The 17,074-nt window shown below is 45.0% G+C and overlaps 1 protein-coding gene across 4 annotated transcripts in view; it reads left to right on the plus strand.

Annotated features, from left to right (window-relative positions):
- TNFAIP8 (TNF alpha induced protein 8) overlaps window positions 1-17,074 on the plus strand; it is a 110,146-nt gene that overhangs the window by 45,229 nt on the left and 47,843 nt on the right. Inside the window, exon 1 of one of the 4 annotated variants that reach the window (XM_033111145.1) lies at window positions 6,739-6,823. The exons of 2 other annotated variants lie outside the window; for them this stretch is intronic. Coding sequence is in view for 1 of the 2 variants with exons in the window: in XM_033111143.1 (XP_032967034.1) it covers window positions 7,015-7,027 (13 nt within the window). In the remaining variant the exon portion in view is untranslated. Of the gene's footprint in view, window positions 1-6,738; window positions 6,824-6,898; window positions 7,028-17,074 lie in introns of those variants that run through there. One more of the 4 variants, XM_033111143.1, reaches the window with a different exon arrangement.

The following is a 17,074-nucleotide window of genomic DNA, read 5'->3' on the forward strand; positions in this document are numbered from 1 at the left end:
TGAGAACCCCAGTTCCTTTCCATGCTAGCACCCCTCAAGATCTGTCCTTTATTTATTTAGGCGTATACTTGTGTACCATCTCTTTCCCTCACTGAATGTCAGTTGTGTGGGACGTGAGACCTCATGTGTTTTATTTCCCACCGTGTCCCCAGCGTCTTAGTCAGTGGTACTGGAGAAATGCAGGTTGATTTTGTTGAATGACTAAAGAACTCTCCCGTCGCCTAGGAATGTGCAGTGTAATGGGGATAATGAGATGTGTATAGCAATGGACGTCCCTTGGAGCAAAACGTGTTGAATGCTGTAAGAAAGCTTCCAAGTGGCAGAGGGAAGCAGAGCAGTGGGACCTGGTGTCTGGCTCCTGGTGTCTGGCTACAGGCCTCCTGACCGGTGTCCGGTGAGCTGAGTGATGGGAGACTGGCAGTGTTTCGTAGCTGATGAGGGTGGGAAGGACGAGAGAGGCCAAGGAAAGCCCCCGAGGTGAGCAGAGAGGCCCAGAGGTGGAACAGTGCTGAGCACGGTGGGGGCGGGCACCGTAGTCCGGTGCTCCCAGTGCAGACCGTCCACGAGTGGTAGGGAAGCCTTGCACATTCCTCATCAGAGTGACATGGGGAAGGGGACTGGAGAGCCCTTTGTAACGCAATTCTAGGCACAGATGGCGACGTGATGGGATAGGGCTTTGCATGGGGAAGATGTGCCACGAGGGCAGCTAAGTGAAAGCAGCGGGGAGTTCAGCCCAGAGGACGAGGCCTGCAGTAGCATGAGGCAGTGGGGCCGGGGCAAGAAGAAGCCAGGGGGAGCATGGCAGAGGTGGCGGAATGCGGGGACCCGGTGGCTGGCAGGGGAGAGTGAGGTTCCCCATGACACCGAAGGGCCAAGTCCGACGACCGATGGGAAGCTGAGATATGGCGCTCCAGAAGCGCAGCTGTTTGGGGGTAAGGAGGTGTGTGAATTTAGTTTCAGACGACCCCTTTGCTTTATTAGTGAGCATTTTCTAGATTAAACTAGCCCTCGTGCCCTCCTTTGTGCCAAAGGGCCTTGGGTGACAAGAAGATAGAAGAAATATACCACAGGATAGGGGACCCCTGGCTCCCGTGGCCCCCGCCTCATCTGTAGGAGTCGGACTGCTTAGTGGGGCGGGAGAACAGGGCTCTGACGCCTCTCCTGGGACGAGGGGTGCTTTCCTGGCAATGTCTGCCTCCCTGTCACATGTGGAGGGAGCTTGTTTGATATCAGCTTGTTGTGGCGTGAGTTTGTTCAGTTGTTCGGCTGAGGACGATGGGGTGGAGGACAGGTGCTGACTGTTGGGTGCAGGGACCTGGGGGCTGTGCGTACAAATGGGAGAAGGCCCAGAACTGGGTGACACATTGTCCTCCTGCAAATGGTCAAAACTGCTGTGTGTTTTTCCTGGGAGAAAAAAATTCAAAGAGAAACTTTACTCAAGACGTACTGTAATTTTTGACTGCTCTCAAAATTTAAAAGTTTGAGAAAGTTATTTTTTTTAATTTAAGTTTGAAAATAGCCAGGTGAGTAAAATGACAAAATGACAAAGCTCTGTGTCCTCTATGAGGGGAACGGAGAGTAGAATTGCTTTGCTGGCTTTCTCTGGAAAGTTGTCTTTTCAAGAAACCACCTCTGCTACCTTTAAAACAAAGTGTTTAACAGAATCCAAATGGAAATGAGAACAGGAGAAGCACGGGTGAGAAAACGGCAGAACTTGGTGAATGAGTGACCATCCAAACCAAGAGACGCATCAGTGATGACAGGGTGACAGGGTGGTGATGGAATCCAGAGAGGTTAAAATGGAGAAAAACGATCAGGTTTGGCGATGGAGGGAGGATGAAGAATCCAGCTTGGGAAATATCATATGTTGCATATTAACTAGAAATTCTAGAAATTTATAGAGACATTTACTCTGCAATTGGAGAGTTTTTCTTGGCAAATGGAAAGTTTAATTAGTTTAGTATTTTATAACTAGGGATCATGTTAAGTTTCACATGAAGGTTTGCAATGGAAGAATGCTATAAAATGTCAGGACTCTGTTTATACTCGGGTCAGGAGAAAATAAACCACATTCAAGCGCCAGCATATTTATTGCAGCAGGCACTCAGTGTTTCTTTGCTTTATAAATGCTGATTTGGTGTTTTTATTGGTGGTGCAAGTGCGAAGAGAGATTTGAGCCTACATCATAGGAGGACAGACAGAAATGCTCATTTTGAGTCCTGAGACCCAGCTCTCACCGCAGCTGCATGGCTAAGCAGCTAGCAGTGTGATTTTTGGGGCTCACTTTCAGCCACTTCGGGCTGCTTCATTCTCCCTGCTTGAGAAATGAGGTTAGATGATATCAGAGGTCTGATCAACACCGAAGTTGTGATTCTAAGCGAGAAAAGAGACAGTGTTTTGTTGTTGTTGTTTTTCTTTTGGTTTGGTTTTCCTTCTGAGTAACATTTAATAAAACTTATACTGAAAACATTGAAATACATACTATGTGATAGAAAAGCCTGCCTCCCCATCCATGTTTTCGGTGCAGCCCGTTTGGGGGAGGCTGTTAATGACAGCTGACATGAGTACAGACCTGAGAAGCCTCCACCCCAGCCTTGTCCTGGGTGCCAGCCTGGGCCCCCAGCAGCTCTGTTCACACTGTTTAACTCACTGCCCTGCCTGGCCTTGAAAGGTGGGCTGCCAGATGTTCTTTTTATTTTCCAGATAGTCCCCTGTTTGGGCTTTCTGCCTGATAAACGAAGAACTCTTTTGTGATATGAAATGAAGAGAAGAAGACAACAGATTTGGAGTAAGACATACCTAGGTTCATATCCTGGCATTGCACTGAGCAAGTATATTCCATTTATGGAGCTCGGTTTCCTCACCCATAACCTGGGGATAAGGGAACCCACCTCCCAGGGCTTTGTGAACGTAGGGAAAGTATCCTGCATGCTGCCTGGCATCCCACAGGTGCTCGGCCAGCAGGATTTCCCCACCCCTGTCTAGGCATGAACCACGAACTCCTCTGCCAGAGCAAGGCCTCCTGGTGTGAGAAAGGATGAGTCTGACCATCTTCTGTCTCTGTGATCACATCTATCAAATTCTTCTGGAGCACCTTGCCCATCTTAGGCACTGAGTCTCCTGGAATAATTTCCCTTCATCCTGTCTTCTTTCCCTCTTGGCCAATGACTCCTTCCTCCCTGAAGGAGAGGAGAAGCAAGGCAAGTCGAGGAGGTGCTACAGGTTGGGCCATGGTTTGAGGAAATCCATTGAAAGAGTTGAGGTAGCTGAGAAGGCAGAAAAGGAGGGTCCGGAGAGAACTGATGGGGAGGACGGTGGCTGAACAGGAAGAAAACAACACTACTTTTGGCAACCATGCCATCATGCACTAGGGACTAGAGAGCGTCTTGGGAAATGCCAAAGCATGAAGGTCAAAGTGTGCTGTAGACATTTCCAGTTCTGTCTCTGAGGCTGTAGAATCAGATAAAATAAATAAATGAAGGTATCTTTTTCATGCAGGCACACATTTCATTTTTCCTGTGCTGATTTTGTCGAATATGCTGCTGATAAGGATGTGGGTGGCTATAAAGGAAATATTTTTCTTCGGGTGTGTAATAAGCAGTTGATGAAACTAGGCCAGAGAAAGAGAGAGAGTGTGTGTTCTGGAGATTGTTCTGGGAGGGTAGGGCCTGGGTTTCATGGCTTCTCTTCTCAGCCCTGCCTCATCTTGCAGAGCCCTGTTGAATATGCTGCTTACTTCTTCTGCTCTATCAGTCTCTTTGGAAATTGGGATTGCCACCCACTAGGTGTGGGGACAGTGAAGTGATTTCCGTGATAGTGCCTTGCTCGAAGATGCCGAGATAATGTGGAGTGCATGCGACGAGTGCATGCACGGGGAAGAGGGGCGTCTGGTTTTCTAATAGCCACTGTTGTGTGGCTGCAGACAGGGGGAAAAGAAACATCAGATAAGATGGACCCAGACGTCCCTAATGACGGCTCATTTAGTATCCCTGTGCAGCTCCGAGTGCCTCCATCACAGGCAGTGTCACTCGCACTCTCAGAGGTGGGGGGCTGGGGGCACCCTGCTGCAGCTGCAGAGCTGTGCTCACCAGAAAAAAGATGGAGAGCCACGTGCATTCCTGAGCACAAACGGCCTTAACAGAGCTGGATATGGACAGATTCCTTGTCCATATCCACCAGGCTGGGTTTCTAGGGCTGGAAGTCTCTGCTGCCTCCTCTTGGTCACGGGGCCACCAGGCTGGGTTTCTAGGGCTGGAAGTCTCTGCTGCCTCCTCTCCCCTCAGAGCATGGGTGATGCCTCTGCAATGGGCCACCGTCCCCACTGCTGATCCTTGAATCTACTGAGAGTGTCCTAATTTGCCAATCCTAGGGAAGCAAAGAAGAGCCGTATTCACATCTACAAAGGCAACTGAAGAGAGTTCGACATTTTTTTTAATATATATATATAAGGCTATTCTGTGACTTTTGAATGCTCCACAAACCTCCCTGATGTTTAGCCTTTATCTGTGATTCTTCTTTCTTCCCAAATGAAGTAGGATGGCCAGAATATATCATGACGACTGCTGGGGTTGCTTCAAACAGCAAGCTGTGACTAGATCTGATCATGTAAGACCTGGGCATTCTGATCTCAAGTCAGAGAGGGGGGGATGGGCTAAGGAAATGACCCCCTGCCTGATTTGTAGCCCATCCAGATGTTGCTTGTTATTCTCCCATTATTGGAGAGCTCTCTGCAAAATTAGGAATTGGTCCTGCTGGATGTGGAGGTAACCAGTTCATACATGAGGCTGTAATTCTTACAGCCTTCTCTGCCCTTGCCTGGTGTTGGGACCGTACTGCGCCTGAGGCCCGTTGAGGGCTCTGCCACCATATTGGCTGTTATTTCCATATGATGCTTTCTTCCTTCCCTTCCCGTAGTGTCACTGTGCTTCTCTCTCCTCTCTCAGCAGTAGTGGACGGGGAGGTTCCTGGTAGCCACCTAGCCATGCATCTACCACTGAGGCCACATTTTAAGGACAGGCTAGAGACCAGTTGCTCTATTTAGATGTAGCATTTCTGCTCTCTGTACTTTGTAGCTTACCCTTGGACTTGCCAGTGAATCAGGGTTTGGGAAGTCCTGTGCTTTAGAAACCCGGAAGAGTACTCTCTTGGTATCTTCTTTGACATTAGTCTCTGATAAAGTTGTCATAGCATCAAGGGGCCAGTCAGAATTTGGGGTGACAGCACAAAGGAAGGCAAGGATGGTTCCTAAGGTGTAAACTTCAAAGCATTATGAGTTAGTAACCTGATAATGTAGGCGAGAGAAAATAAGAAATGCATAATATATTTGCAGATTGACCTTGATTTTGGTATTTCTTTCAGCCTTCTCCCTGCGCCATTTGATTTGAATTCAGGTCAACAGCCAGGCTTGTTGCTATGTAAGCCCTTACGTGCCTCAGACAATATGTTATTTGCTTCACATGGTTCTCTTTACATGTGGATAGCAAATTCTGTGAGGCAGATGATGTTAGTCTCATTTGACAGAGTACAGAATTTCTCAGTGAGGTAAAGTAACTAGCAAGTCTACCTTACCAGGAAGTGGCATCGCTGAACATGAACTAAGCCGAGCAGACTCCAGAGTGCATGTCCACTGCGTTCCACTTGGTGCCTTTTTTGTTGAGTACCCAGTAGGCTCAGAGCAGCATGTTATTGCTGCAGAAGATAAAATAAAATCAAGAAACTTGCCAGGTAGGAGAGGATAAGATAGATATGCTCTGCTGTGAGCATCCGGCCGATGACTGGCAACTGACTGCCTCAGCCCAGGGTAGCGCAAGGCTCATAACACCAGCATGGGCCAGGGAGCTGTGTCCTACACAACTAGACTGAGAAATAATGGCTTGAACCAGAGTGGGGTCGGGGGAAAGTTCAAGAAAGGGGGGGGAAAAAGATAGATATATTGCCAAAGATAATATAAAGACAACTGTGATTAGGTACCCAGAAAGTGTTACCAACAAAGCTCCAGTGAGGTGCCGTGGGGGTTAAAAAAAGGCACTGAGATTCTACATAGTTGATGGGAATCCTCAGGGAAAAGTTTCATGGAGGTGGTGCCCTTGAAGTGTACCATGGAGACCTGGCAGAATCTAATGCGGTGGGGATGAATAAGGGAAAGATCCGTATGTGGTGATGACTGTTAGAATGCAGGTAAATAAATAAGCTTCCAAAGGACTATTAGATAGTGTGTATGTATTTATCTGTGTGTGTGTGTGTATTGTGTCTGCCTGGATACAGTCACACGTACATTCTTCATAAAAAACCTTTTATCTCTTCAAAAGAAAACACTAATGATTTTAAGTAGCAACATTGCCCAAACTCTGTTCACTAGTTCTCCTGAGAACAAGAACACCTTTAAGCAGTACTTACTATTAATAGACATTCATGTTTATACTGGCCAGGTAGGAATGAGGTGTTTTTTGATTTCCTTTTTTCCAGGCATCTATGATTGGGGCTTGGGGCTGCTCCCTTTTTTTTTTTTTTTTTTTTTTTTTTTTGTAGCATCTGCTCCTCTTTTCTAGCATGTTGAAACATTAGACTTCCTGTTTCTGCTTGATTTTGAAAATACCTCCTGTTCGCCTATCACAGGTAATTTCTGTGTAGCCGTGGTTTACAGGTAGCCAGTGTAGGCAGCAGCCAGTCCATTCCCACTCGGACGTGGAGACCTCTCTGGATTCACAATTAAAGGCTACATGATGCATTCCACTGCAGGTGACGAAACCCAGCTCCCAGAATAACAAGCAAGACAACTTTTACAGTGACTGCTGTTGACCAGTATCTTCTGTGCATTCGTTCGGTAAGCTTATGGTGGATTTTTCAAAAGGATGGTGTAAATTCCTTCGAATTATTCTTGGGGAAGACTGCCTCTTCCTGAAGGTGATACATATGCCACAGAATACATCCCATCAGGGTGGCTGTGTATGTTCCTCCATTCTTTGTGACTCTGCCAAGACTCTGTGAAGCTGTCCTGACTGATACAGGGTGAAAATGCTGAGATTAGGTGAGTTAAGACGGCCTTCAGACCAGCTTGGATGTAATGTCCATGTTGGAATCTGGTGGTATGTTTCGATGACTAAGTAAGATGGTGTTGGTGTCTACAAGGCAATGACTTTTTGTCGTTCTTCAAAGTGGTTCTGTTCAACAAATCAGTGCTTTTCTCTTGCTATGACTCTGGGTGTGGAGAACCGGTGTTAAGCTGAGGGAAGTTTGAGTATTGTGGGTGGAAAAAATGGCACCTGAAGTTTGTAGACTGATGAAAGTTTAAAATGTTTTGGAAATGGGGCTTTGAAAAGATTGGACAGATTTTTCACATAAAGTTTCTCCTTTTTACAATTTCCATGTGTTTATTAATTCTAAGATATCTCTGGTTCCCAGTGGTCTGGTGGTAACGCCACGTGTGGCCTGCAAACATGAGCGTGTTTATTTCTGTTCTCCCATTGTGTAGATGTTTGTCAGAGTATTTCTGCTACTGTTTCCTCTAACAGCTAATAAACAACTTTATCCTATATAGAAGTTCCTTTTCACTTTTCAGACACACCTTAGGCTTGTTTTTAGCCATACTTAATACTTCCACAATTCAACTTAATTTCATTTTTAAGGTAAATTAGAAGTGTTTGAGGATTGAAATAAAGAGAGCATCTTAAATAGCCCTTAAAGTTACATTAGTATTTACACACTTTTGTTCGGGTTTATGTGGACTATTTGTTGAAGTTTATCTAAAGATTTTCTGCTCAAAAGGTTTTCTGGAGCTGAAACTGCATACTAGAAAGGACCTAAAAACTGGAAGACATAGGTGGGTGTTAATGTATCTAGTTTCTGGTCTCACTAATTGAATGCTTGGCAGCCAGTGCTGTTTCCTAGAGCCATGACTACTTCTGTTATATGGAATATGATCACTGACACATCATTTATGTTAAACATACATTTGCCTACCAGATGCGCAGAACTGTGCATGTTATTCTCTGTCAACTTTCTTTATATGTGTATATAGGCACATTCTATCTAATATATAAAAATGGTTATGTGCCTGAGACTGTATATAATGGCATATATACAGTTGGGATCAGAGCCAGGTTTGGTTGGGAAAATTTTGTGGGAAAATTTTGTGGAACAAGTGAGTTTTGGGTAGAGTTCCAGAGGGAGGGTAAGTAACCTATTTTGGCAGAAAGAAGAAGTATACATAAAGCTTCCAAGGCTGGAGTGATTGAGTCAAATGCATTCATGAGTAAGCATGAGCTATTTAAGAGCAAATTATAAATTACTGGTTGAAAATAGCCAGGCTAAAAGTAAAGAAGAGACAGGGGGATAAATGTAGATGAAAACAGGAGGGGCGTGTCTGTGTTGCTGGTAAATTTCACCCTTGGATACCAGTACCTTCTGACCGTGTTGCCATCTAGTGGAACTCGCCCAAATGCATGTGGGAGCATCACCACTGCTTCTCACTTCCGACTAACGTAATAATGTGGTATCTTGGCAGTAAGGAAGCTTATTTCTCTTTTCCACAGGGATTTTAGATGAAGAATTAGAGAAAGGAGGTGGCTGTGACCATGCTCTCCAAAAGGATATTAATTTTGCCTTAGAAAATTGAGCTCCATATGTGTGTATGTAATATATACAGAGGGTGCCCCCAAAAATGTATATACATTTTAAGAAAGGAAAAGTGTACTAAAATTGTAATGATCCGATTGTAATAGACCGATAACAAAAGACGAATACAAGTCGCATTTGACTTCTGCAATTACAAGAGGTGTTCAAAGTGGTTTCCATCAGCGTCCAGACACTTCTGATTACGGCGAACTACTGCTTGAGCAGCATTGACCAAAGCGTCCACTTGGATACATTGTTTTGGCACCGCCGGTATTTACCAACTATAAAGAATTGCCCATAGGAATGTATTTAGTAAATATAAAGAATTTTCCACAGACAACATTCGGAGATGAGCTATTGCTGAGAGTGCAGGGTGTACGTGGCCCTGCAGGGTGTACACGGAGCATGTAGGAAGCAGCACCTGAGAAAGTCTGTAGCAGAGTGAAAGCCGACCACATCTGGCTCTGGGTTGGCTGGTTGTTTCATGTGTTTATAGAGTCCTTCCTGGTACAGTGGTGACAGGGAGCCCTTCAACCATGTCTACCACAGCCAACAGACCTCAGAGCTAGAAGACACTAGCTATACTCTTCCTGCCCTCCCATCCACCCGTCCACGCATGCATCCATTCAGCAAAATTTACTGAATTCCTGTTATGTACCAGGCACTCTTCCCAGGTACCAGGGATACACCAGTGAAGAAAGCAGATAGGAATCCCTGCCCCTGGAGAGCCAACCTTCTAGTGGGGGAGACAGACAATAAAGAAAACAAATAAGTAAAATATGTCGTGGGTGGAGTACCATACAATGATAGGAGGAAAAACCCTTTTGTTTTTAAGCTGTAATGGGGGATAAGGATTGTTGTGTGTATAGTGTGGGGAGGGTTTGCAATTGTGTGTCTTCACTGAGAACGTCATATTAGACTCACCTGGAGGATATGAGGAAGCTAGACCTGTGGATATGCTAGGGAAGAACATTCCAGGCAGAAGGCAAGCAGATGTAAAGGCCCTGAGGTGGGAATGGGTGTGGTGTTCTGGAAATAGCCAAGGTGCTGATCATGGAGGAGATGAGCCAGAGAACAGATGAGGGGCCAGAATAAGTGTCGCCTTATGCACAATTATAATGCATTTGATTTTTGCTGCGCAGGAAATGAGAAGCCATTTGATCCCGTCGAATCTTCTCATTTTACAAATTTAGGACATTTAGGAAATTTAGGGCAAAGAAATCAAGTCAGGTGTTCATGGTTATTCAGCGTTATAGTGCCAGAGCTGGGATGAGAGCCTGGCTCCTGAAGCCAGCATTCTTCCCCCGACCCTGCCTTCCCTGGGTGGGATGTGTGACCATATAGGTCCAGGCGTCCAAGTGCAGTGGTCCGAGAGGAAGCCAAGCACTGTGGGGTCCTCCGGTAGCTATTTCAGCATGGTTGGTAGTCCCCCCAGTGTGTCCTAACCATCTAGAGAGGCCGCAAGGCACACACAAGAAAGAATCAGACCTCTTATCTCAGAGGAGTCCCCTGCTAACTACTGTCTTCCTTTGTTTTTAGTTTGGAGATAAATCCTTTGGGTTTTCCCAGTGGTCAAACCCAAGAATCTACAATCTCATAAAGCTTCCCTCCATTCCTTTTTAAGTTACTTGTATATAGTTAACATAAGATGAGAGTGACTGGTTGCCATCAAATGCAGCTTGACCTGGAATATTTTTGCCCAACATTCTGTCTTCTCGCTTTACCGTGAGCCACTTCAAGCTTTTTTCTTTTCTTTCACTTCCATCTCCTTTAGATCTTGTGACTGTTGTCTTCTGGACATAGGCCAAATCCTTTCATCTCACTTTCTGATGAAGGTCAGACTAGTGCCAAGTATAGAGGAAAATGACTTTGAGCTGTCGCTGGTGTCATCTCCTCTCCTTTAATCACTCACGACTGTACTCTGTGGACAAAGTAACACAAAGTATTTGCACAAGGTCATCTCATCTTGTGGAGAGAATTGATGCATCCTGGTTCTCTTGTCCCTTCTTTCCCTTTTTCCTGAAGCAAATACCCCATTATATGTAGGTAGTGTAAGATTTAACGTCGTATCTTATTTTGCATCTCCCTTCCTTCTTTCTTTCCCTCCTTCCTTCCTTCCTTCTTTCCTTCCCTCCTTCCTTCCCTCCCTCCCTCTTTCCTTCCTTTCTTTGCCAGCCAAGGTAGTTTCATGTTTATTTGTGTACATTGTGTATTAATGAGCCCTGAAATCCTACTACCTCAAACTGTTATGGGTAGCATTGATTGGCATCCTTTGGCATCAATATTTCCTTCAGTAGTTAGTTCTTTGTCTGCTTCTGGAGCATGAGGGAAAAGACCCCTGTAGTCCTTTGCATGGTGGTCTTCAGGAGAGAGCTCCAGGATGAGCTCTCCTAAGTGGCTCTGATGAGAACCTCAGAAGGAGTGCTTGCTGGAGGAAATCCCATTAGCAGAATTCAGCACAACAAAGCAAATGAAGAAACGCAGGTATTTATGTTGGGGCTGTTATGAGCAGTAAGTAGGACTTCAGAAAACTTGACCAGAAACATTTCTAGCTTGTGGACAAGCTGCATATATTTGCTGCATATGGGTGATGGAGAATGAAAATGTGCAGTTAAAGGTGCCTGCAAAGACAGCCTAATTGAAACTCTGATTTCTCCAGCTTCCAGAATTCCAATTCTGTTGGAATTCAGTGTTTTGGCTGTGAGACTGCTGAGTGGAAGTGCAGAAATGCAATGACCTATGTGCTGTGTGCCTTGTTGAAAGCAGTCTCCGTTGGACTTTGAGCACATCCTAAGATAAAAGTCCGGTCTGACCTCAGCAGACCAGTGCTTTCCGTTGTTGATTTGCCCCTTCTCTGCTAGCTACTAAATAAGTTCCTACCCTTTACCAGTGTGCCCCTGAGCTCCTCACCACACCGTTGGCTCCTGGGACCCATCCCCGGGCAGGCCTGACTTGGCTGCTGGCTCCTGGCTCCAGGCTGGGACCTGGATGGTGGTGCAGCACCATCCTGGGAGTGGAGGAGGAAGCTCAGGGACCCGGGTCCCACGTCTCAGGCTCTCCTCCCTACCTGTGCCACTCAGACGTCTCAGCACCCTCCCACCCTGCCCCCCCGGAGTCTCTGCTCTCAGCTACCATGGCCATCAGATAGGCAAGGGCAGGGGGCTTTCCGGGGTGCACTCTGGCCTTTGTTAGGCAGCAATCTTGAGGAAATGGAGGAGAATGGGCTGGACATGTGATAAAGCCAGTAGCAATATTAGCAGTCCTCAAGCACACCCCTCATTAGCTGCCCAGAATATTCTATCAGTTACGGCTTTTAATATGCAAGAAAGAGAAACCCAGTATAGACTGGCTTATACAAAAGAGACTTTTTTTATTAGCATACATAACTACGATGAGATTCGATTTAGCAGTTCAGTGATGGCAATAACCCATTTTCTTTCCAGTCTGCCTTCTGTGGTTGAGTTGCATACTCAGCTAGCTTTTCTCAGGGTGGTGAAACGTCTGCAGCAGTTCTAACTTCACATCCACAACATACTGTCCAGAGGGAGAGAGAGAACTGGCTTCTGGTGGCTCCATCAGAGGCATGAGTGGCCTTTTCTACAAGCCCTCAGCAAATTTCTGATGTATTATTGACTCAAATTGGGCCATGTGCCTAATCGTAAACCAGTTTATTGGCTGTGGAATGTGTTGTGTTGATTGGCTTAAGCTTGGGTTGTGTAAACCAGTCTCTATGGCCAGGGGAATGGGATCACTATGACTGACTTGAAATGGTCAGGGCTGAACCTGAGAGCTGGGGAGGGGGGCGGTTAGTTTCCCCCTCAAACAGCATGCTGCTACACAAGGAGGGAAGTGATGTCAAGTCGGCCACATGATGTCTACCACATGGGCTTCTTTTTCACTGTGATTTTTTCCCCTCTGTGGCTTCTTATTTGGTGACTGGCTATGGTATAATACAGTGAATGGAGCCCTGCATATTGGATTACCACCCCCCACCCCCATATGACAAAATGACAGATGCTATCAGGGAGAGAACAAGGGCAGAGACTCCATGAACCACAACAGCACTGCTGATCAGAAAGGGAAATTCTCCAAGGTTGGTAAAGCACCACCAGGGTACCACAGACCTGGTGTGATAAGCATTGAACAATGAGGATAAGAACTAGAGAAAACAGGTGGCCTTCAACCTATGGTAATTATACGTCCCCACAAAACACTAAAGTCTAATATAATTTTTCTTTTAAAACAGCATAATAAGGCCATATGTTCCTGTAAAGAATACCCATACCTTTTACAGTTGTGAGCTTAATTGCTATATTTGATTATTTATTTTAATTGCTGTTACTGGCCTCTGGATAATGTAAAGACTTCAAACCTGCACACAAATAAACAAAATAGAGCAATCATCCCTATAAAGTTTTATTTCATTTACTCCAGATGAGACTTCCAAGAGAATGGCTGTCTAGGGCAGGGGAAGGAACTGAGGCAGCATGCAGAGAGCTCTTAGAGAATGACAAACATGGTGATGCAAAGAGAAGCACCATTTTGGTGATGAGGACATTGGAGCAGAAAAGATGCCAGTTTATCTTTGGAGGTGAAATTTATGGCTGGGATACACGATTTCAAACTCCACAGCCTTGTCTCCAGCCAGTGAATATTCCCAGCCATGTCCCTGAGGGAAATGTATGCACGGAGGCCCAACCAGGGCCGAGGAACCCTACGTTATCAGTGGGCTCTGACTGACACCCTAATGATGACACTGAGTGAGCTAGACTGTCCACGTGTGTCACAGAAATCAAGTCCAGGAATACGGGGCTCGGCTGCCGAAGGCCATGGGTGCCTGACGTCATGCTGTGTCCTGGGGGCAGCCGCAGAGAGGACACCTCCTCAAGGGAGGTTTGGACACCTAAGTTCTAGTGAAGACACTTGTATGACAAGCCTCTGACCATGTCTGTCCGATCAACTTGCTGTGGGCCTAATTTCTCATTTGTGAACAAGTCTGAGGAATGAGGATATTGCAGGAGCAGACCTCTAAAGCTTCCTTTGAGCACTGGCTTTGTGATTTGGGGGTTCAGTGCAGGGTGTGATAGGAAGTGTCATGAGGAACTAAGGTGGGGTTGAGGTAGGTCCTTAAATCCCCTGTGCCAGGACATACAGACTGACGGGTGATGGCACAGCGTCTCTATTGTATGTCACAAACGTCTTAAATAAGCTACCACGTGGCTCGACTGGCTGAGGTGAAGTGCTCGAGCTGAGTGTTGTCGGTTGGGTACTATGGGTACTGCAGCACGTCCACAGTTCACTGAATAGCACGGTTGTTTCCTTGGCCAACCCCGGTTTGGATATTGGCTGCCAGGCTTGGGTTCTATGACATCCAGATGTCAGGGATCATATGGGAGTGGTGTACACGAGGCGAGATCAGATGGTGATTCGTGGCAGATACTTCTGTTAAAACGTGGTTTCAGAGCCATGGTCACATGGCTTCTCCAGGGACTGGTGAGCCTCACTGGTGTTTTTGGTCTCCTCTTTTGTTAAGAGTCTGATTATCAGGGGTATTGCAGACTGTTGTGGTTTATCGTTTTTTCAGGGATCCTGTTACTCAATAACCCACTCTGAAACGGTTAACCCTGAGCTGTGCCTTAGCAGGAGAGAGGTTATTTGTTCGTTTTTAATATTAGTCAGGATAAACCAGTGGTCCCAAACTCAAATGCCTACACAAAGCAGGCGAGAAATATGAACCTGTGAATGGTGCTTTGTATGAAAAATTGGAAGTTGAGGGGTATGTAGCCAACCTGCCGAGAACAGGTCCCATCTAAAGACGTTGAAGTTAAGGTGAAAAATGAAACTTATCTGGCTCAAGAAAATGCTGGATTCAGACCTAAGGCTCCCGTGCAATTCTTGGGCTATTAACCACCTAAGTTCAGCTATCATTGATGTGTTTGCTCAGTTTCAGAGACGCCGGAGTTTATGGATGTGAGCCTCTTGTAATTTTGTTTTTATAATAGCTTTGAGTTTTTTAGTGTTTTACCACTGACTATTGCCGGGATGAGTGGTAAAAACCATAATTTTTTAAACCACAAATTGGAAATAAATACTTCAAAAGAAATAATGTCCTCATGAAAATCATTTCTTTGGTTCATGGCCTTTGGAGGCTGGATCAATTTAGAGAAGTAGAGATGGAAATCTCTATCAAAACAGTCGTGAATATTTTACATCATTTAAAAAAAAATTTGTATCACTAAAGATAAGGAACCCCAAGCATCTAAAACTCACACTTCTGCTCTGCAAGTTGACTGCTGAGTATATTCACGTCGTTTTGCCTTTTCTCGGTGATAGGTGGGTATGGGGTTAGTGACCAGAGTGGAATTGGGAGTGGGACAGCTTGTGTTCACTGTTTTCCCAACCCTCCAACTCACCCTACACTCTTAATTACTGCATCCCCGCTTCCACCTGGGGTGCGCTGTGGATGAACAAATAAACGAGTGAAGTCACTTACTCTTAGATGTTAGTTATCCACAAGCCTTTTCTCCAAGGGACACTTGTATGTTTAAAAGAACCTGATGGTAGAACAGAAACTAGGGCAAAGTTGAGCCTAAAGTGCTCCCTCTCTAATGAGAGTATTTCCTGTCTGTTAAGAGGACAATTTGAGACTTGGGAGCCTCCCAGATTAACACCTTGTATTGCCCTGTTTCAGGAAAGACCTGCTGAACTAGCACCAGCCACTGAGCATGGAGTGGGGTTCGACCTTATATTTTATTTGCATTATTCCAACTGGTGTCAGAGTCCACGCAAATTCTTGCAAATGTGTTTTTGTAAGAGATTAATGGCACCCAGCTTCCTGTGTCTGGTATTGGCCATTGGGAGAGTTATGGGAATTTCCATACAGCTTCAGCAAAGCCACTCAATTAAATCTGTGCTATAATTGTGTTCTTTAGGCAGTGCTTTCTCCTCAGAGTGCTTTCTCTATGTATTCCTTTCAGTGAGACTTCATAAATGAATAGTCCGCCAATCCTTTCTCGACTTCCTTAGCACCAGTTTGTTCTGCAGCCCCCTGCGATTTGGCTTCTATCGCTAATCATGTTACTAAACTGTCTTTCTCAAAGATCCCCAGTGGCCCCCTGATCGTCATATCCATTGACCTGCTCTTTAGCCTTTTTTTCTGATTGGTTATTCTTTCACCTATGGACCATTGCACATGCTGCTAACACTACCTGGAACCATTCTTCCTTCTTTTCTCCCTCACCTCCCCTTCCTTGGCTAATTCCTGACCCTCGAGTCTTAGCTTGTGCATTACTTCTTTCAGGAAGCCTGCCATGATGACTTCCTTCCCCAGGGCTGATTGAGATACTTGTCTTAGGGGCTTTCAGAACACCCCATACTTTGCTGCTGTTAGGCTTATACTATATTTGAATTTGTGTCCTCCCTGCTCCCCCACTGTGAGAGCAGGTACCATGGTTGTTTTAGCTACATCATTTGCCTTGTACCTGTCCATGGTCAATACTCAATAAATATTTGCAAAATGAAGAACTACATAAGTGAAGATGACATCTGAACAGTGACATCTACAGCTTCCTCTAGAGCAGACAATGAATCCCTGGTTTCCTCCATCAACCTTTGTTTCTCCCTGAGTCCCTTGGGCCTCCAGTTAGAAGATATAGAAGGGTTGTTAGATGTTTTTAATAAAAAGTGACATCTGGTCCTGAGGAGGAAGACGGCTGTCAGGAAATCCTGGCCATTTGCATTTAGCCACTTCATGACCAGGGAGTAGCTCTCTGCATTGCTTATATTAAATAAGTGATGGCTACCTGTTGATGAAAACAATAGAGAGGAGGAGCTCTATCTAAGGGCTCTGACCGCCAACAGAGTTGGAAACACGTTGTTCAGTTGGGTGGTAATGATTTATCATCATCATGGAGAAAGAACTTGAATATATCTCACTGGTAACTGTAGCAAAACATAGACTAAGAGTTAGAGGAACTGACAAGTGTTGTGTAGATATAAAACCATGCAGACAGTATTGTACTTTCTGGGCCTTTTAAGGAATTTCCAAGGTAATTTTAACTCCATGCAATTTCACTTTAATGATCTTAGAGCCTAATATCCCTCCTCTCACCGCTGAAAACATGATTTTGCTATACCAAGGGCGTTACATCTGTTCTGTAAATCTATGTATTGGGACAGGCCATCTAGAGTATGTAAGAGGTGAAATCTCGATCCCATGCATCCTCTTGTCTCTTAAAATTGGCTTGAAATTGTTGACTGGGTGTAATGACAATGAAAAAGGACAACTTTATTAGGCAGGGTTTAGTGAGCACAAGTAGATTCATAGGAATATGTATACATATATATATGTGTGTGTGTGTATATATATATATATATATATATATATATATAAAACAGTGTGATTAACAACAGTGATTTAGTTTGTCAAAATAAATAAATAAACAAACAAAACAAGTATGTT

This window comes from Rhinolophus ferrumequinum, chromosome 7 (genome assembly GCF_004115265.2).
Source record: "Rhinolophus ferrumequinum isolate MPI-CBG mRhiFer1 chromosome 7, mRhiFer1_v1.p, whole genome shotgun sequence".
In the NCBI taxonomy this organism is placed as follows: Eukaryota; Metazoa; Chordata; class Mammalia; order Chiroptera; family Rhinolophidae; genus Rhinolophus; species Rhinolophus ferrumequinum.